The sequence below is a fragment of the Orcinus orca genome, chromosome 1 (genome assembly GCF_937001465.1).
Source record: "Orcinus orca chromosome 1, mOrcOrc1.1, whole genome shotgun sequence".
In the NCBI taxonomy this organism is placed as follows: Eukaryota; Metazoa; Chordata; class Mammalia; order Artiodactyla; family Delphinidae; genus Orcinus; species Orcinus orca.
The window spans coordinates 58,253,179-58,280,730 of NC_064559.1; the positions used below are offsets into that span (position 1 = coordinate 58,253,179).

The 27,552-nt window shown below is 38.7% G+C and overlaps 1 protein-coding gene and 1 long non-coding RNA gene across 12 annotated transcripts in view; one reads left to right on the top strand and one right to left on the bottom strand.

Annotated features, from left to right (window-relative positions):
• Positions 1–2,045: 2,045 nt before the first annotated feature.
• DNM3 (dynamin 3) overlaps positions 2,046–27,552 on the bottom strand; it is a 573,184-nt gene continuing 547,677 nt past the window's right edge. For 4 of the 11 annotated variants that reach the window (XM_049715526.1, XM_049715538.1, XM_033428082.2 and 1 more), the window contains one exon: positions 6,679–11,593. In XM_049715526.1, coding sequence (XP_049571483.1) covers positions 11,492–11,593 — 102 coding nt within the window. In that variant the 3' untranslated portion in view covers positions 6,679–11,491. Of the gene's footprint in view, positions 2,255–6,678; positions 11,594–23,050; positions 27,174–27,552 lie in introns of those variants that run through there. The other 7 variants (XM_049715553.1, XM_049715531.1, XM_049715524.1 and 4 more) reach the window with 6 other exon arrangements.
• LOC125965657 (uncharacterized) lies at positions 18,798–26,928 on the top strand. The gene is made up of 3 exons (XR_007479846.1): positions 18,798–18,915; positions 19,844–19,945; positions 26,914–26,928. It is a non-coding gene; the product is annotated as an uncharacterized LOC125965657 (long non-coding RNA).

A 27,552-nucleotide genomic window follows, 5' to 3' on the forward strand; every position in this document is an offset into this window, starting at 1 on the left:
GTCAGTAACAGTTCTCCCTGGAAAAAAGGACCCAAATTTTCTCCTGTCATAGCTTATATTGGAATTGCTTATTTAGGTATTTTGTCAGCTACTTTTATCCTATTTCTTCTCTAGTGTTCCCAGTAACTAGGACATTCTTATGAATTCAAGAAATGTTTGATGAATAAATAAAGGGATGAGAATACTTAAGGAATATTATGTTTACTAAAGATATAATGGTTTGTTTCTCCCGAAGATCCTGAGTCAGTACAGTTCAACTATACTTCTTCAGTTCTCTATCCAATATTGAGGGTGGAGGTGGGAGAGCTGAGGAAGGGGATGTTATGAAACACAGAAACACTATGAGCGGTAAATATGAACAAACCTCAGCATAGTTTAATTTTACTCCAGGCTGCTTCCTTCCCCCTCCCATTCGAAGAGGAGGCCCCCTTTCTTCTCGCCTATCGAATGTGAGGAAGGGGCCATACCTAGTTGTTGAGGAGACCGAGTAAGATCGCCAGGGAATCATTTCATTCTGCCATGACTCGAGCCTTACGTTCTCATGGTCATCAGGTCAGTCTAAGTTTTAAACATCTAAATGGTGTAACACTGCGCATAAAAATAAGTTCAAGGTTAAGACAAAGTGGAAAAGTACCAAACACTTAAAAAAGATAATTGGCAAAAACCTTCCTGTTGACAACCTCTGTTTTGTGTTTGCGGAGATGGTGTGATATAATCCAGGAAAACCGGGTCTGTTGGGATGAGCATGCTATCAGATGAGAAAGCTACCCGATAAGAATACTGATTAAAAGGAATTAAACGCCTGGACTGAAGGTGAAGGGAAGGGCAACAAACTGCGTGCTGTGTGATATTTTGCATCAATTCAGCCGCCTCCAGGTAAACTTGAGCTTCTGCTGATCCCCAGCTTTGGCGCCTTTGAATTCCCTTAGTCACGAGCGCTTCTAACTCGCAGTCTCTGAACTTGAGATGCAAGTACACACCAACGTAACGTGCCATATGAAAGTTTTCACCTGAGAAATAAACCGCTTTTCCATTTTGGGGAGGAGAACATAGTCCTTAAAAAAGATTTTTACAGCCCAGAGAAAGGGTATTGGTAGTGAGGGTCCCCCATTGTTGAACTGAGGTTCCTGCCTACATCTCCGGTGCTGCCTCTCTTTGCCAGGGCTTGTCTAAGTCAGCCAGGAAGTGAGTGGACCACCAAGTCCTGATCAACAGTACTTTACTTTCCTGTCCTATAGTTTTTTTTCTTCATATGCTAAAGTGAGGCACATTCAGAAGTGATCTCATCCAAGATGAGATCCTTTAAACTTTTAATTTAGACCAAGTAAATCTTCAAAAAGAAAACTCTGAATTAAATCTCAAACCTTTAGGGAGGCTTCAGATCACATATTTGGCAGGATGGATTACATTACCTTAATAATAAACATTTTATTTGGATAAATCTTTGGGATTTGTTTTTAACGATAGCTTAGAATTTCACTGTTGGAATTACCATTCGAGGATCAAAGTATAAAAAAGGTTGTCTTTTCCCGAACACTCATAAAGATTCTATTCTTCCAGTATTTTACTGACATCATTAAGAATCTTCCCAAGGTGGCAACATTTCCTTGTCTTGTACTTTTATTCAGATGATGTGTTTTTCCCCCTGAATTTGCCAAAGTATGAGATTGATGTGTTTCAGACCAACAATTTCTCCCATAATCATACATATTTTATCTCCTAGAAAAATAATGAAAATAGAAAAAAGGTCTTGGTGCAATCATAATTATTAATGGGATTCCTGGGGGCAGAGTGAAATTATTCAGTCCTCTGTGTCTTTTCTAGACACCCAGGATTTTTACTTGTTTCACTCTTCTGTTGGACAGACATTTCAACTGAAGATAGATTATTTTTCTCCACCAAATGGCATTCCAAATCACAATGCTTTAAGAACTTAAAATCAATCATTTTCAATTTAAGCACCTTAAAAGGTCAAATTATGTATTTTTCACCTTACGTGGTTTTAGTTGAAACAAACTCCTATTTTAACTCGGATCTTCTTTAGAAAAAGAAACAGAACACGTTTCATTTTTTATATAGAATAAACTTTGTTTTTATTATAGACATGGATCAAAAATAAAAGTTTTTATGTACATATGACATATAGTGCAAATGAAAGGCTTTTAAATACCAAGTATAGACATATTGTCGAAAACAAAAGGAGATGAATGATGGGGGTTAGGATGGTCGTCCGGGAACTGCAGGAGGGGGTCGCCTAGTGAAAACAAAACAACAAAAAAACAAAATAAAACAAAAGAAAAAGAAAAACACAGATGCAGAGGAAGAAAACAATGTTTAAATTAGAAAATAAATCCAAATAACAGCATGCATAAATATCCCACAAAAATCAAACTCAAATCAGACAGAAAACATGCAGATGCAGACATGCAGGGGAAATGAGAGAATATCACATGGCATAGTGAGCAGCTCTCCTAGGATGTTTCCTGGCTTCCAGCCATGTGCTAGGTATGAGCCATTTGAGCCCACTCCAAAACCTTGTTATTTTGTACCATGGAATGATAAATCCATGCAATCATATTCAGGAGAACTGGGAACAGTACAAGAGCCGCATACCTTTATAACTTGAGTATGTTTCCCAACCCTGATTTTGTGACATTCGGTTATTTCCAAAGATTTCAGTAAATGTTGTGAAATCTCCATAGGGGGAGAGGGAGTTGATATAGAAATATGACATGTGAGATTTCTTTAAGATGAGGGAAAGTAGAAGGCGGCAAGGGATCAAATGAGCAATGTAATCACAATGCAGAAAATAACTGGGGTCGATCTTGGAGAAAAGGATTTGTAAATAAGAATTTCCTTCAGGTGAAATCCTGATGTGATAGCCTTTCCAGGCCCAGGCAAACTATGAGGCTATGTCTATTCCATGGTGACCCCAAAGCTTTTGGGTAAGGTTTCCCTCTGTCTTAGAGTTAGGTGCAACTGAAGTTCTTATTTATTCGGAACCAGGTCCAGGGTAAATGAAATTTGGTTTGCTGGCTCTTTCTCCGTATCCCTAGCCTGGCTTGCATCTTGTCAGGCCCACTGGTGGTGAAAGAAGGATCCAGAGTTTTGCTTCGTTTTGACAGCAGCCTCTCTCTGGATGATGGGCTGCTAGGGAAGATACGGTAAACGCTACATGGCAATGGACAGCTCTGTAAGTAGGAAAACAGCAGGCCCAATGAAGCTTTCCCACGGGTTTCCAGCAGAAGTCTACATTTAATTTCCTCTTTCTAACCCAACTGGTAATGAGCTCAACATTACAGCAAGCCATAGAACGGCAGGTTAGTTCAGTACCCTACTCCCTGTGGGACTCCTTTTTGGCTACTCATCCAGGTGTTCAACAACATACTCACTTCCATCTTACTTCTGTAACACTTCAGTGAGTGGTGCAATGAAGTCTACAAGAAAACAAAAGCAAAAACAAAAGCAAACTTCTGTTTCATCTTCTATGAGATGTTAATGGAGCCATACTGACTGGGCTATTTCTGAGTAGCAGTAAAAAACGACCTTACCTTCCCCAAAGTCCAAGACCAATTTTTCTTTGGTCCAATTTAAGCTGGCTGAACTTAAGGAGGCCTCCTATCCATTTAAATGATGAAAAACTTGTTATTGGTCTGTAACCTTTCAACTGCAGGGGGCGGGTGGGGGGGGGTGGTCTGCAAGATCCAGGTAATGGTTATCCCTGGTGTTTTCATGAAGAAAGTGTAATGAAATTCCTGTCAGGCTCAATGAGATTTATCACCTGCCCAGCAAACCGAAACTATTTTTGAGTTCTGAAGGGGCTTTAGAACACTTTAATTACCTCAGCAGGGTGGGGAGGTGAGCCATTAAACTGAACAGCAAGTCCACAGTGCTAAAGGGACGTTTTGTCAGCATATGCCAAAACACTTTTCTCTTTGAGCTAGTTTGGTGTTCTAGTCTAGAAACAGGATCAGAAACTTTATGTCTTGGAATATATTTCATGGACAGCTAGAATGTTTGCTTCAAACAGCAGAGTGACATCTATCCCCTTAGCTCTTTTCTTTCCCTCTTCACTCATCCTGTATCTAACTTTCCTCTCATTGCCAAAAAAGCACTGTTGGTGATGACACCGTACACTGGCTCAGAGTTACTTCTATTACGGATCTCGGCAGTTTGGGTTTTTACTATTTCTTTTCCAGAATTTTCCATACTACTTAACACAGTGCTGAAGTGCTTGAAGGTCACGTGCTGAAAATATTGGGGCTTTTTATATGAAGGGCTACAAAGTTACCTTATACCGTTGCCACTTCTAACACAAAACTCGAAGTATTGAGTTTGGAACACTGAGTTGGGATACTGAGTTGCTAACACATATTAAAGCTCATCATACTAGCATTCACCATAGAAGCAGATTCTTCCTACTCAAGGTTATAATTGCAGGTTATACCTCCTTAAGCTTTCTTAAAAACAACTTCGGAGAATCGTTTGGCTGAAACAGGAAGGTAAGGTGGTAGGAAAAGCTGTGTGTGGAACATGGGCATAATTCATATATAAAAGTCTCCATTATTAAGAAGACTGATGGATTACCCACATTCTCTTGGATCTACCTCAGTGCTGCACGCTGTTCCTAGGGTGACATTCCTCTGGCAAGAGCCCTGGGAAGGTCTTCCTTATAACTTTTTTCTTTTCTGTTACAATCTCACAAAACATTCCCTGCTTGTTTTCTTTGCCCATCACTCAGATAACTTAATATCCCAGAGCAGTTGGTGAGCCTGAAGGCTTGGGAAAGTGAGACAACAAAGGCAGTAAGAATAAGCGTTCTTCTCAATGCTTTTCTGCTGATCTTCACTTTTAAGTCAACCTAGATCCCTCCCTTTACAAGAATACAATGGGGGTAATGTAATTAATTCAAAGGAGCTCTTGTTTTGGCAAGTGAGAGAGAAAAGGTAATATTGAAAGTGATCTGAGTCCTCCACAATGCCCCCCTAGGACTCATTGCATGTCTGTCTCTATCTGCTTTCATGCCCCCTGTTCCTATGCGACCTACCTCCTTGGATCTCCCCAAGCATCAGAGCTCCAGGAGGATGGTCCTAAGCTGGGAGCTCCAGTTGCCATGACATTTGATTTTATCACCCAACTTTGTGTTAGTGACAGTCTGTACTGGGACAATCTCACTCAATGCCTTTCCCCTCTGGCCTAAAGCCACTAAAGCAGTGTTTCCTAAGGCATGTACCTCAGAGCACTAGTCCTTGTGAGATGCTCTATGAACAAAGCATTGATGGTCAAATAAATCTGAGAAACATGGAGACACTAGCCCTGCCATCTGATATTAAAGCTTCTATAGAGTCTTCCAGTAAAGAAACATCTAATTTTTAGTCATCATTTCCCAAGTATAGTCAATCAAGAAATCCTTGGTGTATGTCTGTGTAAAACTTATTAAAATCTCATGGAATGGACTTTGGGAAACTTCAAATTAAGGTTGTAGTTTTAGCCAACATCTCTTGCATGTACTCTAAGTATCAGTCTGCCTCAGTGTGAAAGAACACCAAGAAGTGGTCTTAAAAGTGGCAATGCCAGGTGTGTGATGAAATTAGTACTTCTCAGTACGAAATTTAAAGGTTTCAGCTGAAAAACAAGAATCTTGAAAACTAATTGAGTAGATCTTACACAGATGTCAGAACTATTTTTAAAATACAAATGGAAATTTGCCAGATAGTTACAATAAGGTCCTTTGGTTTTGGTAATTTCTACCAGGAACTATTCTGAATACAGAATCATGCGGTAAGACACACACTCACAGCACAGTGCACAGAATGATTCGCATCCTGACTCTTTCTTCCATTAAAAAGCTTCCTTTGAAGGCATTGATGGCTCCACTCATGGAAGATGTATAGACATGAGAAAGAAATCACAACAGAAAGTGTGAATTAACCCAACAGTCTTTCCAATTCATCTTTTCACAAAGAGCATACCCTGAACACAAAGGGAAAGTAAACCAACATTTCTCCCCTCCCACTCCCTTCTTGTCTCCTGCTTTTAGACGGCACAATCTGAGTCTATGTATGTTGATAAGGGACCTATCATCAAAACTCTTGTAACAAGGAATCTTTCTCTATTCTCTGGAAACTCAGGATAAGGACGTGTGTAAGAGTGAACACTCTTCTGTTCTCTTAATATTGGGGAAACTGAAAGGGGTAACTTCTCCCCTCAACGCCGAATGAATAAACAATGGAGGCCAACTGTTGAGTCAGGAACTTAATTACTTTCTGTTAGAAATGCCTTCTGTAGACCTACCATTTGGGCAGAGTATTCTTCAACTTTCTGTTTCCTAGCTTTTCGGGATCACTTCCTTTTCAATAGCAACATGTCACGGTGCTTCTTGGCAAGTGTCACTTTGTACCCTCCAGCTGCCTAAGGTTTGTGTTCTTCTTTAACTTAGTACAACGATGACTTCAAATCAGGAATAAAATGTTTCCCACTCTCCTGCCTTTGATTTGTCCAATTTGCTCCCTTTAAAAATCTCATCCTTCCCCAAATTAATGACAGTAATGCCAAATGCTATCGTTCTCCACATTGGTACCAACAGGATCGAAAGAGTTACAAATATTTACAAGTCTCAGATCTTACTGATAAGCATAGACATGACTCAAATATATACAAGAATGAGGAAGGGGGGAGTCCTTCAAATGTTATCATTTATTTCAGGTTCAGAAATACAGCTTCACATTTTCACAATAGGTACACATGACCTTCAAGAATGATACAAGCTTTAGGAACTTGCTTCAAAAATTCCATTCATAGAGTCCATCCATATCTCAGCATTAAGAAAGCCTGAAAGTGCCAAGAAGACAGGGGAAAGTTCTCTGGCTCCAATTAATTAAAGAATCAACAGAGAAGGCAAGATTTTGCTTCTGTACACTGCTTCTTAATATAAAAAGGCAAAAGAGGAGTTTGATTCAGAAAAGGGAGAGAAAAGAAACATACAGGCAAGCAAAACAAAGGCTGTACATATAAAATTAAACACAAATCAAGTAATGGTGGAATTTCTGATTGGAAGGAATCATTTTTAGCAAATTGGCAACATACAATGCAAGAGATAAGACAGAGTAATTTTATCGTAATTTAAAAAACATTACATTAAGGAATTTGAGGGTAAAAATTAAAAAGGAATGAAGCCTTGAGCTGAGCCATGTGTGAAACCCCAGACCAGAGAGGTGAAAAGTCTCACCAATATACCAGCATGAAAAGGTCTTAAGACAAACAGGAGACTCTTCCTTGAGTTTCCTCTCTCTTGCTCTCATACATACATACATTCTTACACGTATATACAAATAGCAATGCATATACTACATATGCTTCAAAATACTCTTAAAATTTCACCATACAGAGCACCACGTAATGTTAAACATACCAACTAGACAGGATGACTGAAGGTTCTAGAAGACACATTTGAGCTTTTAAGAAAGGAATGAGGGATCTAGTGAACCAATAACTGTTTCTTAGAAACCATCTAGCTTCATTCACATTAAACTCTGAGCTCACAGCTTGCAGTCCTCTTAGTGAAATGATATAAAACTCATGGCTTGAGTCTCAAATATTATCTTCTTTCATCGAGTTCCATAGTTTAGAGACCTACTATTTAAGCTTTATTCTTAATGTTAAGGAGATTCCTGTCCATTTCAAATAATTACATTATTTGACAAATGAAAAATGTTTACCTGAAAAAGTGGATGGCTGACCTGCCTCTGAGGTGTTACATAACTTCTTCCCTGCATTTTAAGCAAACTTACTCAGAAAATCCACTACTTGTATTATACTGCTGTATCCCTCTATTTTTATTTTTTGACAGTTACTGTAGAGAAAGAAAATGACTATGTAGACAAACAGCTTTTTAAGATTCACCTCAGCAATCTAAGAATAATTTATAATTCTAATCAGAGACCTTAAAGGTAGGTTTCCAGATCTTACACTTACTATGAGCTAGCTATATTGGCAAAGATAATTTCTTCTTCGATAGCAATGCTGTGAATTTAGATGCAAATGCCTGTAGATGTTATTCTACCATGTTGTCATGGAAGTTCTGAGCCTTGTGCCTCTCAGAATGAATGTAATCTGGAGAAAATTTTGTACACCTCGTGTATGTTATGAGAAATGAACCACTTTTATCACATATTGTGGCAAATACTCTAAAGCTAACTCTTGTATTAACACAGTTTAAAAAATATATTCATACCCACACATACACACATGTATAAATATTTACACCCAAACATATACATATATATACAATACACACACAATCACACACATGCTCATGGCATTTTAACAAGTGATTTTTAAAGCTACTTACCCACAGGGGCACAAAATACATGTACTTACACAAATTTACTATGTATATACTGTATACATAGGGACACATGCTTAGAAAATACGTGTGTGCACAGAAAACATCAACATTTATCACATACTGGTATTAGGTCCCATTTCATATTTGAGAATTATGGCTACAGTCTATTCTAAAAAGTCATAAAATGAATCTATATGATTACTCTTTAATTCTAAGGTCAGAAGGCTTATAGTTATATCACAGGAACTTGGTTTTATTATAATGTTTTGGAATAGAGTGAGTTTGTATCTGAACAAGTAGGCAATTTGCTAACTAAACAGACCCTACTGCTCTTCTATGTTACAAAACACAGCTAAAAGCAATATTCAGAGGAGTAATCTTGGTAGATGATTTCTGGAAATTCAATATATCTGTTCTAAATCAATACTATTTCAACCATCTGTCCACAATTGAGTAAATGGCTATTCCAGTTAGTCAATAAGCATGCAAGAATTAGCATGTGACAATAAAATAGATTTACCCATCAAATAAACATATACAGTTTACTTTTCCAAATCCTAAAAACACTGTACGTTTTATTATACTAGACATGATAGAGCTACATCTGTTGTGTAGACAACATCAGAGCAATCAGGATGAAGTTACACAAAAGATCTGAAGTGTGTGGGAAATACTTAGAAAGCTCATTAAGCGGCATTCCCATCTTAAGGCCTGATATGAACGCTGTACTTCACACTCCGCACATCCTAGGGCTTCTGACTTCATTTACATTGACATCTCCTTTTAGCAGGATACAAACCCTTGGGGAAATGGGATTAATACTAATCATATGACACAATACTGCAGTAAACTGAAAATATTCTCCAACATGACTGCTGAAATTCCAGGGGAGGCTGGGTTCTATTAGAAATAACTTAGAAGTAAAATAAAACAAAAATGTACACACAAGAAGAGACAATTGGGACAGTGAAACTGTGGGGTGATAATCTGAGAGCAAAAGCCAAAGGTGACGAATGCCATTGTTTATGATGCATAAAATTGGTGCAAAGAAACCTGGGAAAAAAATCCCCAGTTTTCTTTGACATGGTTTGTGCTGATCTAAGAACACAACAGTGGTTATCCACAACATTTTCCTTTAACCAAAGGAAATTTTTGAAATACAGCAAAACGCAAAACCACATACAGCACAAAGCCAAACCCTGAAGTATATAATCTGTTAGATGCCTATTTTAGAGAATTCAAAAGAAGGAGCAAAGGGGATCCTAAAAAAGAGGGAATTTTGTGAAAAGATATCACTTTAGACTATTCATTTTACTATGGATGTTTACTTAACTTATTTCCACTTAGCTGCAACACTATTTTAAAAATACAGTATGTATTTTGCACATCTGTTCCATTCACAAAGAGTTAATTTTTTTCCATGAGAAAAAAAAAGATATGAGAAGATTTAGGGTGGTGATTTAGGGCGGCGTTCTTATACAATCACTTGCAATTTAAAAGTTGAAATGCCCTTTTTGTAAATCTTGTATTCTCTGATTTTTGCCTAAGTGGACTACTTTTAACCCTTTAGAATAAGTTCAAAACAATGCCATTCAACTTGGCAAGGTCTCTTTTTAATAATGGTTAAAAGTTTTACTTCATACTTTATGGGCGTCTGCTTTGGGTATAAACTACACAGGAAATTAAAGTTAACATACAAATCATGTTTGCTGCTTTCAAAGGGAGGTATTTCAGTTGGTTAAACCTGATTTAGTTCTGTAGAATATGAAATGGTGTCATGGGACACAACTATGCAGTGAATACTTGGTCTGCTGTCTGGGAACAGTTAGCAGACAAAATTCCGGTTGGCTTCTGGCTGTTTCCTACATGCTAATCATCTAGTTCTAGGTATTCCAAAAGTCAGCCTCAAGACTGAACTATTAACCCTCAGGCTAAGCTGCTCTTATAAATTTTAGAAATGTTAGAATTTGCCAATTTGCTTTAAATCTCGATGTCTTAATACTATTTTCTGGAATGACCTGGAAAGAGACTCTGAAGTTGTCCGACTGTAGGAATGTGAACTCTGCTCTCAAACTAGGGCATCTTTTCTTTCCATTCCAGGTCCCATTCTTTAAATATGGCTATCCCATAGTAAGGCTCAGGATTTATTAAGAAAGCCTAGAACTGATTAAAAAGTTACATTAAACTGTTTAAAAGGTAGGCTAAATTTTTATATTAGGAAGTTACATATTAGCATGGAAAGGGAGACATATTTTTGCACTAACTAACTAACTAAATCAACTGGAATTAGTGTCGAAGTATAATTAGCCATGCTTAAAATTAGATCAATATAAAAAATTAAATATTTTCCATATCAGCCTTCACTGTAACTTGTGAGGAGCTAAGTATATACGTGAATAAAGAAATTACATTTGTACAGACACTTCTAGAGATGTGATATTTTGCTTCTTCCTTGAACTCTGAAAGTAGCCCAATTTACTGACTGACTACCAAAAAACAAGCTTTAATTCACTGTTGAATATGCTTCTAGCTTGAAGCAAAACACATTGCCATGAGAAGCCCTCTAGAGCAAGCAATGCATTAACTTTTCCTTTGCAGACTACCTCATGCTTCTGGAAAAGTTTTATTTTTAAGGAATCCTAACTTTTAAAAAATCACTTCTTAGCAGTTTTATGAAATAAAGAGGAAGGAGAAAGGATCTAAATAGCTAATCATGGCGTAGGCGGAAACATGTATAATAGACAACATAATTTCCGTCAGTCAAAACAGAATGTGGAAAAATAAATATGTATCATTTAGGTCTAAGCCCACCATCTCTTATCTCTTAGGAATTATATTGAATGGGCTATCTGGTAGGTAACCTGGGAAAGTTGTCAAAGCAATTCCAAATATATGCCAGGGTAGGCCAATGGTCCACAAAGTAGCGGGCTGCTATACAATCTACTTTGGTTGATACAACATATAAAGCCTCAAAGAGTCAGCAGTTTTCAAGAGTCAAACCCCAAAAGTTTGACATATCATGAGCAATGAAGGTGAGTGATGAATGCATTAGTAAAACTGGTTACTTGCCGACTGATATCCACACATGCGACTACTCATGATTTACTGCAACGGTTACCAAATATTTTGCTTTTGCATAATTCATTAGTAATTAATTGCCATGCCAGACACTTCGTTTAGTCTAACAGGGAGGATTCTAGTGGACGGATTATAGTGGGACGAGTAGGTGATGGGGGTGGTCTCCGGCTAGAAAGAGAGAAAGAGACAGGTAAAGACACAAGTAGAATATCTAGCAGAAGGTTATCCCAAAGACACTGAGAAAGAGCCGTCACACACATGCTCATGCACAGACAGGTCAGCAGGAGTGGCTGCCATTTGTAATAATTTAATACTGTCACCTTTCATTCACCTAGCATTTTTGTTTTTAAATGAGGTATTTTTTCATATACAAATGTTGCTAAAAACTGAAGTCGCCCCTCCCAATACTAATATAAATATTAAGTCATTTAAAAGCCATCTGAAATACACGGCATTTTTCTCAGTCAACAGAGTATGAAGTGTACTATATGATGCCCACTCCAGGAACTAATAAGGTATTTAGGCCTCAGAGACTGATGGGGTTTGAATTTTTATTTCCCTTTAAGTAATCTTCTTCTTATTTTTTCTCCCTGTCTGGATGTTAATTATCACTTCTCATTGTCTTTAGCAGTAGCTTTCTCCAATTTATTCTGTATTTTACTTCTAATTTGCTAAGCAGTAGAAAGAAAAATTAAGGTTTTTAGAGTTCTCCACAATAAGTGTAAACAGGCTCAAGGTGAGCGCCCGAGTAGACTGCATGAGCTCTGGTTCCTATTTTGGGCCCTAAAAGTTTTATTCTTAGCAACAGTATTGCTCACTTTCTGGTTGGTAATGGTGTTTCTAATAGCTAAGGTTGCTGAATAAACTCCAGATAACGAAATATTACTATATCTGAGAATCTCAGCTTTACCAACTAATACTCTTTATTCCCTGAACCCATACATTTATTTCCTAAATGTATTAATAAGCTTTTTTGGGTGTGTACTTGACTTTATATGTCATATCTCGGAGAGTAATGTTTATAGTCAACAAAATTCAACAAATTCTGCAAACTGAAACCTTTTTTCTTGATAAAACTCTCCCATTGATTTTTTTCAGAAAGAGCCCTTCTGGAATTACAGTCATGTCATGAAATTTTCTTCTGTATTGGACACACTAAATTAATCAAATCAAATATTTTTTCTCAGGATGAAGGAGTGAAGTTAGAAAAGTTAAAGAAAATGGTTATGAAATGTTAAAAAATTACAGAGCTATAAGATAAAATTAGATGGTCAAGGAAAGATCAAAGCAAAAGAGATATTGTTGATTAATGGTACAAATACTGACCACTTAAGCACAAACTCATAGATCTTAGTAGAGTTTCTTTTGCCTCCTGTACTTGAAAAATGTCCAGGAGGCTTGAGAGGAAAGGTTTCCTTGGGAAGGTGCATTTCAGTTTAACCTCTTATACTAAGTCTCATTATTACTAAGCAGGCGCTCAGTTTTTGAAAGTGTAATTAGAGATACTTTATAGGCACAGTTATGAAACTAAACCAATCCCTACTAGCTCTTTAATTTGAGTAAACAAGTAAGTCCTTTTCCTGCAGAAAGGCTACCTGCTACCATGACCACCTGAAATGTTTCGGTAATTTCCTGCCGGGAAAAATCCTCCTATAATTTCCTTTTCACTCATGACCATGCAAAAACACCTGTGCTTTCACTAGCATACTGCTCATTTTCATTTGAAATGGCCATATTTGTTTAACTTATGTCCTGGATTTGAACCTACATCATTTTCTCCTTTGATGTGAAGTTTCCAGAGGCCAGAGGTCATGTCCACTTGAGCTGTTTCATAGAGTGTTTAGCAGGGTGTTGCCTTCAATTATGTTCTCAATGTTCTTTTGTTTATCTGCTGGAACCTGCTATTCCTCCCGCAAGGCTCACCTTGGTGAAGTCTTCTCTGACCTACCTTTCCCTATCTTGATGCTTCTGTAGAATCTCAACATATTTCTAGAATTAGGTTTATATGCTTATTGCAACTGATTAGAAATGGGCTGTGTCTCACTCATCTTCATTTCCTTGTGGTGTCTAGCTCAGGGCTTGTCATTCAGCCACTGAATGTTTGACAAAATGAATAAATGAAAGTTACTCCTAGAAGTAAGAAAAAACTTAATGAATACTTGTGATAACCATTGATCTTTACATTATATTAAGGGTTTTTTTTTTTGTTTTAGTAAATCATTCCTCTTGCAAAAAAAAAAAAAGCTACAATGGCATGTAGGATTTAGACTCTTGGAAACTCTACCTACAGGGTATTTGACTGCTCAGTTGTTCAGCAGATGTTTGGAATAAATAGTAAATCATAGGCTCTTCCTCAGGGAGTTTGACAATTAGTCACATAACCTATAGAAATATATTCTTAGCATTTAAGCAGTTACAGGAGGGGCAAGAGAGTTGGCCAGAATTTGAACTTGAAAAAGGGAAACTCTACCAGAGGCTTAATAATGGGATGGACTTAATTAGGGGATTTTATTTGAAAAAAGTGGATCTTAAATGACAATCGCAGTGAGGGGCAGAGTACAGTGTGGCATGGTGGGTTGGAAATTGTTTCATGCATGTGTGATAGCTTTGACCAAGGGTTGTAGCCAAGACAAAAAGGAATGCAAACTGAGTTCTCTTCTGATCCTTTTGTTCTTGGCTTAAATGTCATTCCTCAGCACTTCCTGACCATCCTATAGTTTCCAACCACCACTCCTCATGGCTTCATAGTTTTATGTATTTCATAGCACTTAACTCTGTTTGCCATTATGTATTTATTTACTAGATTATTGCCTGTGTCCTCCAGTAGATTGCAAATTTCTTGAGTGCAGAGAGGACATATTCTGTATTTATTATGTATATTCATCATTGTATAATGTGGTTAGAAGGCAGTGAATAAATATTTATTAAGGGCTTCCCTGGTGGCGCAGTGATTGAGGGTCCGCCTGCCAATGCAGGGGATGCGGGTTCGTGCCCCGGTCCGGGGGCATCCCGCATGCCGCGGAGCGGCTGGGCCCGTGGGCCATGGCTGCTGAGCCTGCGCGTCTGGAGCCCGTGCTCCGCAACGGGAGGCCCGCGTGCCGCAAAAAAATAAAATAAAAATATTTATTAAATAGTAGACAAACAAATGAATGACTGAAAAGTACCTACACAAGGATGTTTAGCCAGGTTAGAGTACAGACCAGGTCAAGGTGAGCGGGTCCAATGAGGCCAGAAATGCAATCTTTTGAGGCATTTGTCAGAGGTTTATATTTGAGGCAGCAAGTTTACACAGAAGTCAAAAGATGTGGATTCTAGCTCCAATTGCCAGTATGTATAATCATTAATCACTAAACTTCTCTAAGCCTCAGTTTTCTCATCTATGACACAGGAGACTCAGACTAGGTGATCTATAACATGCTTTCCACTTATGCATTGCATGTGTTATTTATTGAGCATGTACTATGTGGACTGTATTATGCTGCATGATTTTTAAAAACTCAAAACCTATTATTCATAGTGGAAGATGAATGGGATAAGAGAAGTATGCAAGTGGTTTTACCATAGCATCCCATTTATGTGGAAAAAATGAGGCAAAATTTTGTAAGTCAGACTCTGAGAATATATTCTCAGAGCCTGAAAATACAATAATGTGGTCAAAGCAGGGGCAAATATGATTTTAACTGTGACACATAAAATGTGAAAGTCATAAGAGAATGAAGGTCTATAATGAGGTTAAAGAAACTAGAAATTAAGTGATGAGGTGGAATGGAGGAGTTCAATGATGGAGACAGAGAATAGAAAGATTGAAATACTCTGATGGAACAGCAACTTCTCATTAATCTCCACCCCAATCTTTGGACCATACTGATGGGACACAACAAGGTCAACGGTAATGGGCAATTGCACATAGAAGGCAAGGCAGGAGACCAGAAAAGTGTAACTTTCTGCTATGTGCCAGGTCTTTTGTTTGTCTTGTTTACCACTGTATCCCAGAACTCGGCATTGCCTTTGGCTCATAATATTTTTTTCAAATAAATAAATCAGGAGAACCTATCCATTATGAGCACTTTTTTAAAAAAAATAAATTTATTTATTTTTTGTTTTATTTATTTTTGGCTGTGTTGGGTCCTCGTTGCTGCGCGCGGTCTCTCCCTAGCTTCTGTGAGCAGGGGCCACTCCCCACTGCGGTGCGCGAGTCTCTCACCGCGGCGGCCCCCCCCACTGCTACGGAGCTCAGGCTCCAGGCGCGCAGGCCTCAGCAGCCGTGTCACACAGGCCCAGCAGCTGTGGCTCGCGGGCCCCAGAGCGCAGGCTCAGCAGTTCTGGCGCACTGGCGCAGCTGCTTCGCAGCACGTGGGATCTTCCCGGACCAGGGCCGGAACCCGCGTCCCCTGCCTTTGCAGGCGGACTCCCAACCACTGCGCCACTAGCGAAGCCCCCCATTATGAGCACTTTAACGGAGTCCCTAAGGCATTGACTAGGCACTGCACACCTGTGTGGTGAATTAATGATAAAAAGAAAAAGAAAGATAAAATTTCCATCATGTTCTCTTAAAATCATTATAACATCTTTAAAATATGCTTGGTTTCAGGTTAAAGTAACCCATATATGTACTGAGTAATTAAAAATCCTAGAGTGTGTCAACCCTTGACTGATGGTAATTACAACAGCTTGCTTAGGTAACTACAATAGCATAACTGGCCATTATTTCAGGGAATAAAAAACAACCCTAAAAAGTGTGTTCAAATGCTTCACTGTCTCGGTCTTAGAATGTTTAAGTAAAGATTACAGTGTTTTGGTGTTTTGGTGTGTTTTTTTTAATGTGTCAGTGTCATAGATTATGAAAGCTTATGATTACTAACTTCTTCACTATTTATATATAAATAATTTTACTTATAAAAAAAAGTCTGTCAACCCTACTGGAAGAAATGAGCATCATCTTATTTCTAAAACAATAATCCCCCAATAATCTCTATAGAAAGCAATTCAAGAGAAGCATTAAGTTGTTCAGTGTGAATTTTCTTAATAAGTAATGCTAAGATGTTTGCCAACTTCAACACCAGAAAAACATTTAAGGTTTACTGTTAAGGTTCATTTCATTGGTCTAGGTCCTAACCATTCAGAGTTTCCAAAGACATTCACCTCATAAGACAGTTTATTTTGGGCCAAGCAGAGTTATTTGTTTTGTACCAAATTTTCCTCTGTTACTTTGTGCAGTGATGGGCTTCATTAAGTTACCCATTACATTGCAATGGAGCATCTTGCATCACTTAGTGTTTATTGAAACACTGTTGTGTGTGGGCGGCTCATGGTTACGATAGAAAAGCTATGTTTCTGCTTCCAAATCAAAGGGAAAGATGTAATACTTGACGTTGCATTTGTAGCTGTAGGGATGGACCGTTTGCAGTATTTTGGACAATGACAAATTTTGTAAGAAAGTCAAACGGTCACTTGGGGTGGGACGCATGGTGGGGGAGCAACTGGCTACACTGATAAGAGAGAAGAATGGTCAGCTGTCTTATTGTTTTGTTCGATTCTCTTCTAAGAATGGAAGAACTAAATTCTCATCTGCTCTTCTTTGGGTTAACTGGTTCTCGGTATTCATGACGGGAGACTGTCTTAACAGGGGTGCATCAGAATGGGGGTGAGGATGGAAGCTACCTTTCTTCTAGCTCCCTGCTTCCTGGTAATCAGCATAACACTGATTACTGAAATGGCTTGGTCTTTCTGCCCCTGCCCTTATTCCTCTTCAAGATGGGAAGTGGGATTTATCTATCTGGCAAGTATGTGAGCCAGCCTGGGTCTATGTAGCTCAGGCTCTGTCCTTTCCTGTGCTTAAAACAAGATATCATGACTCCCAGGCCAGGATTCTTTCTATTGGGCAGTTATGTTGGCATGTTCTAAGGCTATGGTCCTCAAACTGGACAGTGCATCAGAATTCCCCAGAGGACTTGTTAAAACACAGGTTTCTAGGTCCCACACAGAATTTTTAAAGGGGTGAGATATTTCTAGCAAGTTCCCAGATTATGCTGATGCTGCTGGTCCTGGGATTGTGCTTTGAAAACTGTTCTAAGACATAATAAATGATTTTGTCCTTGCTTCATTAGCAATTCATTTCACTTGCCAGGTAAAGTAAAAGCAAAAAGAGAAAGTGCTGGAAAAAAATCTTAAGAAAGATGAAGAAATGGTTGTAGAAATACTTTGATACCTTTGGAAATTAGACTCAAGCATGGGTCAGTTTTAGGTTTATTTTATAAAGACAAAGATATTACGCTATGGTAGTTTTCTTGTTAGTCATCACCAGAAGAATAACTACTTGTTTAGGGAAGCTTGTATTTGCTCATGAAAATGGCAGTAGGTATAGAAACTAAGCACATCTAACCATGCATTCCAAACTCTCATCTTTGGAGAGGGTATGATTGAAATCCAACCTAGTTAGCTAGGTGGACCCAAATTTAAAAAAAAAAAAAAAAAAAGGAAAACCCTCAAAAAAATATTCAAAGATTGATACTTCTAGGGGAATGCTATCTGCCTAAGAGGATAGTTATTTGCATAAAAAAAGGATATGCAATAGGCTTCATTTATACTGTAAGTTCTACTTATTAGATATAGGTGAAGCTTTAAGATATAACTATCTCAAAATTTAATTTACAGATAATTGCATTTAGGATCATGAGAGAGTTATACATCTCAGGTTACTAGGAGCCATGAGAATCTAATACCAACTTGCACATCTTTATTTATTTTTTTTGGCGGTACGCGGGCCTCTCACTGTTGTGGCCTCTCCCGCTGCGGAGCACAGGCTCCGGACGCGCAGGCCCAGCGGCCATGGCTCACGGGCCCAGCCGCTCTGCGGCATGTGGGATCTTCCCAGACCGGGGCACGAACCCATGTCCCCTGCATCAGCAGGCGGATTCTCAGCCACTGGGCCACCAGGGAAGCCGTTGCACAACTTTTTAATTTTATTGATGAAACAGATCCCCCCCCCCCCCAAAATGAAGGTTTTTCTCTACCTAAGCACAAGAAGTAAGGCACCTCCTTTTTGAGGGCTACATTGGACGAATTTCTTAGAAAACAAAAGAGAAAAAAAGCAAAAACTGCTTCTGAGTTTTCTAAAATTGTGAAGAGAGCCTCCCACAGTGCACTCTGCTGCGTTCGGCTCTAGAGTGGCTCCAGGCAAAAATGGCTCTGGTGGCGTCAGAATCAGTTGAGTTGGGAGATGCCCATAGTATCTCCTTCCCAGGAACTGAAACGCCTTTCTTCTCCACGACCCTTTTCAATTATTTAATCCTTGCATCATTTTTCAAAGTTTAAGGCATCTGAACAACGTTATAAACTTTCCTAAAACCTGAGATTACTTCTTACCCTGCCTGCAGCCTTCCACAGCACCTGCAGGGGGCAGTGTCCCAACCAGAAGTTCAAGAACATGAATGAGTGAACATCCCCAAGGATAAATCAGACAGGAGCACACCTCCCGGTGAAATGGAAAGGTAACTAACTATGACCCAGGACTTCCTCTTGCTAATGTCTGCTCTAAGAGAACAGGTTATGGGACACAGCATTTTAAATTTCAGCATTGTGTTGTGCTTTGCTTCTTGATTTGAGCATTTATTCAAAAAACAGGTTTTACACATCTAAAAAATCTAAGGCTAATAAGTTCAGAAAAATGCTATAAACAGTCATGATTTCGTCCACATGGAAGATAATATTTTGTAATTTATTATCAAAAATACTATAGGATGCTATCCAGCGTATTTTTGGCCTTTTAGCTTTAGTAACAGAATAAGCCGATACTGTCCAAGAATAGTTTACAGTAGATGTTGGAAAGAACAGAGAACTTGGAGTCCATTTAAAGGATTCAAAAAATTCTCTAATATGATTCTTGCTACATTTTAGAGCCAGCATTTCTTTCCCCTGTGAAAATGAACCCACGATTTTATAATGTATGCTATTGGGAAAGTATGAATCAATTGATAGACTTTGAAATAAGAACATAAGGAGAAAAACAGTCCACAGTTTTTATTTGATGATGCAAACATATAGTATACTGTATAACTTAGTCTCTGAGATAAGTGCTAATATAACCTACCTTGCCACACTTTCCTTACTTTATTTTAAATATCTGACTTGGATTTCACCCGTAAGGATGGTACTGATAAACCCACTTCTGTGGCTGCAGCAAAAAGGCAGCTTAAGGGATGATTTACCCACATTAAATCTGCTCAGTTTATGAGCCGTAAAAAGAATTAGCCAGGCAAGGTTTTCAACAGAACAGAACAAGAGAGAAAGTGTGTTTAAATTGTTCCTTAAAATACACTAAATATTGGGCTAATTCTAAAAATAAACTTTGATTAAACACCAAACATCAACACATTTTGTTTTCTTTCATTACCTCAATAAGCCCTGTTTATGTGCTAGGTGCTGTATTAAGAGTTAGAGGTACAGAAGTAAAGACAGTCGCTGCCCAGGAGTTTCTACTTGAGCTGGGAAGAGAGACAAGTAAACAGTGTCCACAGTTGGGTAAGTGCTACGGCAGGATTATGCCTCAAGAGTTTCAGGGACACCTGGAGTCTTAGCCTGGGGATGGAAAGAGGTTGGAGGATTGGAAGGACTTGAAGAAAACAAAATAAGTTGAGGGGACTGGCATTCCAGGAATAGGAGATAGTATGTAGGAAGGGAAAAAAAGCTAGACAAAGTACTGTCAGTTTGAGAAATCAAGTATTGTCATATTCTTTAGCACAAGTGGCAAAATTACTTGTTTTGCTCCAAGTCCTAATTCATAAAACAAATAACTTTTGGAGGGCTTTTAGTTGTTTTAAAATATGATTCCTAAAAAGCATTACTTCTGAGATTAATTTTTATATTTTAGCTTCTGTACTGTATCACTGACGACAGATAAGTTGGGTAGAGAAAAAGACTAAAAGGTATGCAGAGAAGCAGAAGGTAAGAGGAATACAGTGATGAGAAAACTACAGAGAGAGAGAGGCTGTGGCTTTTAAAGAGATTTACACACACATGGCTGTTGAAAGAAGTTAGGCAGTGTCCCCTCGGAAGACTTTCTCTCTCTCTGTCTCTCTCTCCCCCTCCTTCCCTTCCTCCCTTCTCTCTCCCTCTCTCTCTCTTTTTCAAGAAATGCCCAAAGAGATCTAAGAACTTACATGCTGTATGTAGAAACCTACTCCCATTGATGGTAGCTGGGGTAAAACTATTTCTAACCCTCTTCATCTTCTTCTGTCCTCTTCTCCCTGCCCTTCCCCTCACTCCCACCCCAGGCACCAGGGGAAGGGGTTGGCCAACTCAGACATCTGGGGGAAGGAGGAGAAGTTGGGAAGGAGGTGCTAAGGACTAGCTACTGGGAGAGGCAAACTTCTACTTCTGAGATGCATATTCCTTTGTCATCTCAAGTCAGGGAGAAGAAGCAAAACAAGCAAGGATGGGGAGGGAAAAGGCAACACTGGATCTCTATAAGAAAGTGTAAAATTCATTTCTGCTTTGGAAAGGTGGAAAAGACCTTTTGCCCCTTTCTGATAGAGAGCAAGAAGCTTTCGGGCATGATATCTGACTTGAGGCCTTATCTCAAAGAGGGTAAATATGTAATTAGGAATACTGATGCAAAAGTTAACTTTCCAATTCCTCTTATTTTTGTAAGAACAACAACAAGAAAAAACTGAGCACAGGGAATTTGAAGACTTACAGAAGATTTACGTTGTGCCATTGTTTCATTTCTGCCTGACCTGTGATACCCGGTGAATTAAAAGGCCAGTTTTAAATGCACCATGTGGTATTTTTCCGGTCACTCGTATCAGTCAGAGTGGAGAAAATGGAGACGAGTTACTGTTTACTAATTAGAATCCCAGTGATTAAAAAAAAAAAATTCCAGCAGGAGGAGCTCTAACATGCCTTAGAGTTCAAATTTTAAAAACAAAAAAGTTGAAAGCAAACAGAAAAACAGAGAGGCGGTGTGCCTTGCAAGCTGCCATGTCAGTGAACAAATATGTGACCGAGTCCAATTAAATGCTTAGTGCGAAGCCAAGTGATGATACTGGTGGAGACAGAACGGCCCACATTTTCTCCCTTCCACGAGTCTCCTCGTCCTGATGCAGTTAAACTGGGAACGGATCTGCGGTGTTAGCTCTTACAAAAGAGGGAGCAAAAGGCTGCTTTCTGGGCAAGTCTAGAAGTTATTCTTTTTCTCTTGAAGTGTCATATTGTTGCTAAATGAGTCTTTGATGCCGGCTCAAAAACCGCATTTTAGAATGAAATTTTTCATTGGTGTTCGAAGGCACTACAAAAACTCCTGTATGTTCGTCTCCTTTACTCAGTGGCTTGTTGGGTGTTTTTTTAAAATGAGGGAAATGCTGTGTTTGTAAAAACTGGTGCTAAAAGGGCAAGGAATCATATGTCCCCTGGGCCATGTAAAGAGTCTGCAGAAAGAATCAGAGCTTTCTAACACACTCACATACATCAACTGGAATACAAAAAATTTACTCAGGAAAACAGTGAGAAGTATATGAATTTAACAGTTACTGGATTTTTAGGGTAAGCCTTTCCATTTTGGACAGTGTTGTGGGAGAGGAATAGACGAGTGGGCGTACAGTATGATCAGAATTACTTAACCTGAAGGAAAGTTTCAACCAATCCCTTTTAATCGCTCGCCAACAAGAAGTCAAACTTTTTGTTTTACACCTTAGTGGTATGCCCACGTTTAAAAATTTTATACAAGCTCCTACAGAAAATTCAACTGGACCAATTCAGACCGAAAGTCACTAAATAAAGCGAGTCTAGACGGAAAAATCTATGAAAACCATATGTCTTTTAGGCATCTGGCTTACAAAAACTGCCATCATCTTGGAGAAATAGTTCACAAAATATGCTTTTAGGAAAACACGACTGTAACGACCATGGGAGCTGTGCTTAAGAAGATGGCTGGACTTGGAGAGAGTAAAGCCAGAATGTTTACAAATGAAAGGCTCTCATTTCTACATATATCTGTCTGTAAACATCACTGAGAGGATGGACAAAGGCAGGTATAATTTATATTTCCACTATTCTAGAAGGGATCAAAAAAGTTTACAGTTTTGTTCCTCCACATCACCACAGAATGTTAGACCAAGGGACCTCAAAGCAACTCTATTCTCACTCACAGAAAACTGTTTTGAATAATGTTGTACATGGATGAGGCCAAAGAACCAGAACATTTTCTTCTGATTATTACCTCATCCTGCTGGCCTGCCAAACACAGCTAGAAGGCAGGTGTCAGACAGAAGTAACCAAAGGAAGACTGTCCTGTATAACTGGGTGTAGGGCCCAACTGACAGACAAGGGGAATCAGAAGGACTGGGGTACAAAGCAGGAGTGCAATGAGAATGCAGTAAAAAGAAATGTCCTAAAACCTTGCCTTGCCGATTTAACATTGCTTTCTGGACTGGAGACAACGGTCAGTGCTACCTTCCTTATTCTAGCTTCATATTTTTGTACCTCAAAATGCACTTTAATAAGTGGTATGAAATCTATAGACAAAAATAGAAAAGTTAACTCTAATGATAAAAATGACATCATTTTGACAGAAACCTGAAGAGTCTCCGGAGACTGTGAAAGTATTTGTAAATTGCAAAGATTCCTTGGGACCATCAAGAATATTTTGCTGAGACTTCTTGCTCTACAGGGAAGGGAACAACACAGTAACAATGGTCATTGGTATGAGTGCCCCATGTGTTGTTCACACACCTAGAAGACTGGATAAACACTATATATCAAATAGAAAAGGTCCCGGGTTGAAGGAGGCGAGTACAGTAAAAAAAAAAAAGAGGGAAATCTACAGGGTGGCATCAATCACACACCAAAGTTTTAAGCAAAAGCAAGAAACACGATTTCAACATGTTTATTCAAAGATACGGTGCTTTAAAATGAGTTTTCAAATACTCATTAGTTTTCGAGTATTAAGATGGTAATGGGGTAGAGTGTTTGAAATATTAAAACAAATCAAGCAATCATATCAACAACCCTCATTACAGATCCCTAAACTGAACTGTAGAGCATTTAAGTAGGTAAATCAAATTCTACTGATGAATCACAGGGATTTTTATGGTCCATTAATTTCAGTCCTGAGTATTCTGATACTACTATTGTTAGAGCTAAAACTGTGAGTTTGCTTTCTTTTAAGGGCTATGTACAGTATGGATTTTATTGTGACCTTAGACCCAGATACATGCAGGGAAATTAGTGCAGTGGTTTCTCTAGTTAACACATTTACTAATGTTTCCTTAATTTTCCACCCCAAGAGGCAATAATTAATGTAGAATTGGCCTCACATGAAGTTTTATTATTTTAGTTATTAAAATATTTTCCAATACTACTAAGAAGCAAGAAGAAATTCTAGTTGTTTTAAAAATAAGTAGGCGTTTTCCTCAGTTTTTATAGCTTTCCTCCATGAATGGTGGTCTAAAGGCAAAGCAGTGTGCAGACTTTCTGGCGGAGACCCTTGAACACGAGACTAGGAGATTTATTTGAGGGAAAAACTTCATTCACTTTTAAAACTGGCTTTGAGAATAATCCTAATACAAAGTTAAAAAAATACACGTGGTACAGAATATATCTTACATAATTATCCATTCCCAAGTGGAATAATTCCATTTTAGGTTCTTGGGCTGCAAAATACCATGGAAAAGGCTTTCCTGTCTCCTACTCTCATAAAAGGTCTCATTCTAGATGAATGCAAAATTCACTGAAATTTAGATAAGGCTGATCATGAAAATCTGAAACCTAATACAGGTAGTAGTTACATGGTGGAGGCAACTGGCATATTTGATTGTAAAATAAGATTATTTTCCAAATCATATTCAAAGCCACCTGAGGTCTCCTTTCTCTTGGTTTTCAACATTGCCGCAGAAGCTTGGGGATTCACTTGTGGTGGTATATCTAGTTGGTGGTTATCTAGCCTTTAGCTTATTCTCTGTCTCAGTTGGTTCATTAGCCTTTCTACAAAAAACAAAACAAAACAAACAAAAAAAATAGGAAAGGGATGAAGCATATTTCTAAATTTTATATTAACTTGCATATTTACTGGGTTCCCATAATAGCAGCAAGAACAGTATTATCCTGTTTTTCAGTGTTTAAACTAATCCCAATGGGGGAAAATGCTGACGTCACAAAGATTTGGAATTCTCCACATGTCTGAGCAATTAAAATCAAGAAGGTCTGGCCTTGTCATTGACCATGAATGATTGAGAATTTTGCTATTTGCCATTTTGATTAAGGATTTTTTTCCTGATCCTTGGATGGAATGTGTTCTTTCTAGAATTCATGTGAGCAGATAATTTTGACTGGAAAACAGGAGTGGACATTTCCTGGTGTTCATGGGAATGGTTAAAAAATAATTTCAGAAATTAGAGCACTTGTTATTTGCAGGTTTGCCTATCATGTGGCTCTGACGCCTGAAAAGTAGCCAGAAAGAAAAGAAAGTACTGTGCCATGATGAGGCTGCCTCAGTTCCTTGTGGCTTTGGACTTTGCCCTCTGTAGGAATTCTATTTCTGGTCAGAGTTGCCGTAGGATCTAAACTTCACCTAAATCCCGGTAATGTGGCGTCAGGACACATGCAGATTCTTGCAAACCCAATGCATTTCCAACACCCCAGCCCCCTGGTCCCCTGCATTTAAAAATACTGGCCAGACCAAAAGTGTAATATTCTTTGGGAAACAGCATTGGGTAAGCCAGGTGGATTTCATTTGGCAACTAAAGGGTGTAAATATGTGTTTCGATTCAGAGGTTCCCCTAGACAATGGTTACAATATGTTGGCTAGAGTAAGCTAAAGGTTTTAACATTGTGCATTTAAAAATTCTATGTTTAAGCAGCAGTAAAGTTATGACAAGCAGACAAAAGCCGTCAAACCCTCAGTTAAATCCTCAGCTCCTTTCTCATTCTGCTGGAGGGAGGCATGTAAAGCACATTCTGAGAGAAAGATGCAGCATTCACATTTTCATGTTTAATTTCCTGGCTATCGGCTAAAGCAGCTCCGGTAAGCTAAATTTCACTTCTAATTTCTCCTCGTAGCTGATAAGTCAGAGGGAGGAAGAGGCATCCAGCAGCTCATTCTTGGAGTTTGCTGCTTATATAAAATTTAGAGGTGAAAGAGCCATGGATCATGTTGTGCCATGAATCTCTCAAGTCATTGAAAAACATGCCATCTGACCACAACTGCCTGAAAATGAAGATTTTCCCTGTAAAATCATTCTTTTCTTACAGTGAGGGAGACAAAAGAGGGCAGTGATGAAACAGAAGTACTAGCTTGTGTGCGTCTGCAAGACTGTGGGTCTGCTTACACTGGGTAGAATTCTTTTCTCTGAGCTGACATCAACTTATATATAGGAACATTCAGCAGATTCCAACTGGTGACAGTTTGCTGCTGAGTGGCTGCAGGAAGAATAACAATTATTGGCTGTGCGTTTTTCACTGGTCAGTGGCTCTTGTGCCAGACTCCCGTCTTGGCTGTCTTCCTCAATCAGGTGAAACCAGGGGCAGGATTAGGTACCCTGAAACTCAGAAAGGCTTTCCCTACACTGTTGAAGCTTAGCAATTTAGAGTGCCAAACGAGAACAATGACAGAGCTATTTGCTATTCTTGGTCGTGGGACATGGAAGCAGTTGTTCCCTTAACTCAAGGCCAGTTAGCACGGGGCTGGTATGGTATATGCTATCTTGTTATATTTACTGCCCTGCTGCCTGTCTGCATTTCTGCTGTTTGTACTTTGCCTCATGCAGATCCTTTCTTATTTTCCGTTTTCTTGTACCATCCTGCACCATCAGAAGTTTGGAAAAGTGAGATAAGGGGCACATTGAAAACTGAAAGGCAATCTGAAATCTACCTTGACACATCTGCAAAGCTCCCAAATTCCTGGGCCTTGCCTAAACAGACTGCCAGTCATTCTGGACTGTGGCGGGAGGCAGATGTTTGTGTAAAGTAGACTCAAGTTTGCTATACCCAAGAAGGAAACCACCAGGCTAATTTTACTTCCACTTGAACCAGAATGAAACCAAGACCTGAAGAATGAAAACCTTTGACATTAACCATTGATTCACTTCAGTGAATTATTATGTTACAACCAGAATCACTGTGGCATTTGAATGATTTTGATGAAATATCTAATTGTGGGGCTCAGATTAAATTGGACGCTTTTCTTTAGTGAGCATCTTGTGGCCAAATTCCCATTTTCATTACAATATGTTAAGCATCGTGACAACTCATGTTAAACCTGCAACAAATTATTAATTACATTTGGGGTTTCTGTAACTAATTTTGTTACATAGTAGCCTCATGAGATGCCTTAAATATTAAGAGTCAGAAAGAACGCCTCAAAGTTGTTTCTATTCTCAGCAATTATACTTTGTAAAAATCCTTGCTTGACTTTTAAATCCAGTTGCTAAATATAAAAACTGTTCCCTGAAAAATCAGAACACCTAATCATATTTTTATTTGTTTGTTCTTTAAAGGAGAAGGATGTCGAGGAACATAGAAAGCTCATGGCTGAAATCAGAAATCACAAGATGAATTCATCACTTGTCCAAAGACACTCAGCTGCTAAAAGAAGTCGTACTCTTAGAGGGCTGTTGAGGAGGAAGTAAGTCAGGGTGTTTCCAGTACATGACTGCTGGGGAGTCAGACAGGCTAGTCCCACAAGTCGCTTAACTGTCCGTGAACCCTGAGCCCACAACTTCAAGGCTCGGCAGCTTCGTCCTTCATGGCACCAAACCTTGATATTAGGGATGCAAAGACACACTCATAAGAATCATGGGTTTGCTCTTACTCAAAATTCGGGGGACTGGCTGAAAACAAAACAGGGAGACCTTATCTCTAGCTGAAAGGGATTCTGTGTTAACTGTCAATTAAATCAACATATAAAATACGTAAAAGAGATATGGTACAGAAGAGCATCAGGGTCAAACATTTAAAACCAGATTAAGCTAAACTGTAGAGAACCAAATGGCTTTTACCTCTGTAAAAAAAAGAACATGAGTGCATGGATTGTCTCTTCACGTAGAGAAACTGATGTACCTTTTGCCATGATTGGTTGAGTAGTAAATTACTGAGAATGTGGGGCTGTGATGAGACTCTCAAAGTGTGCATGTAAA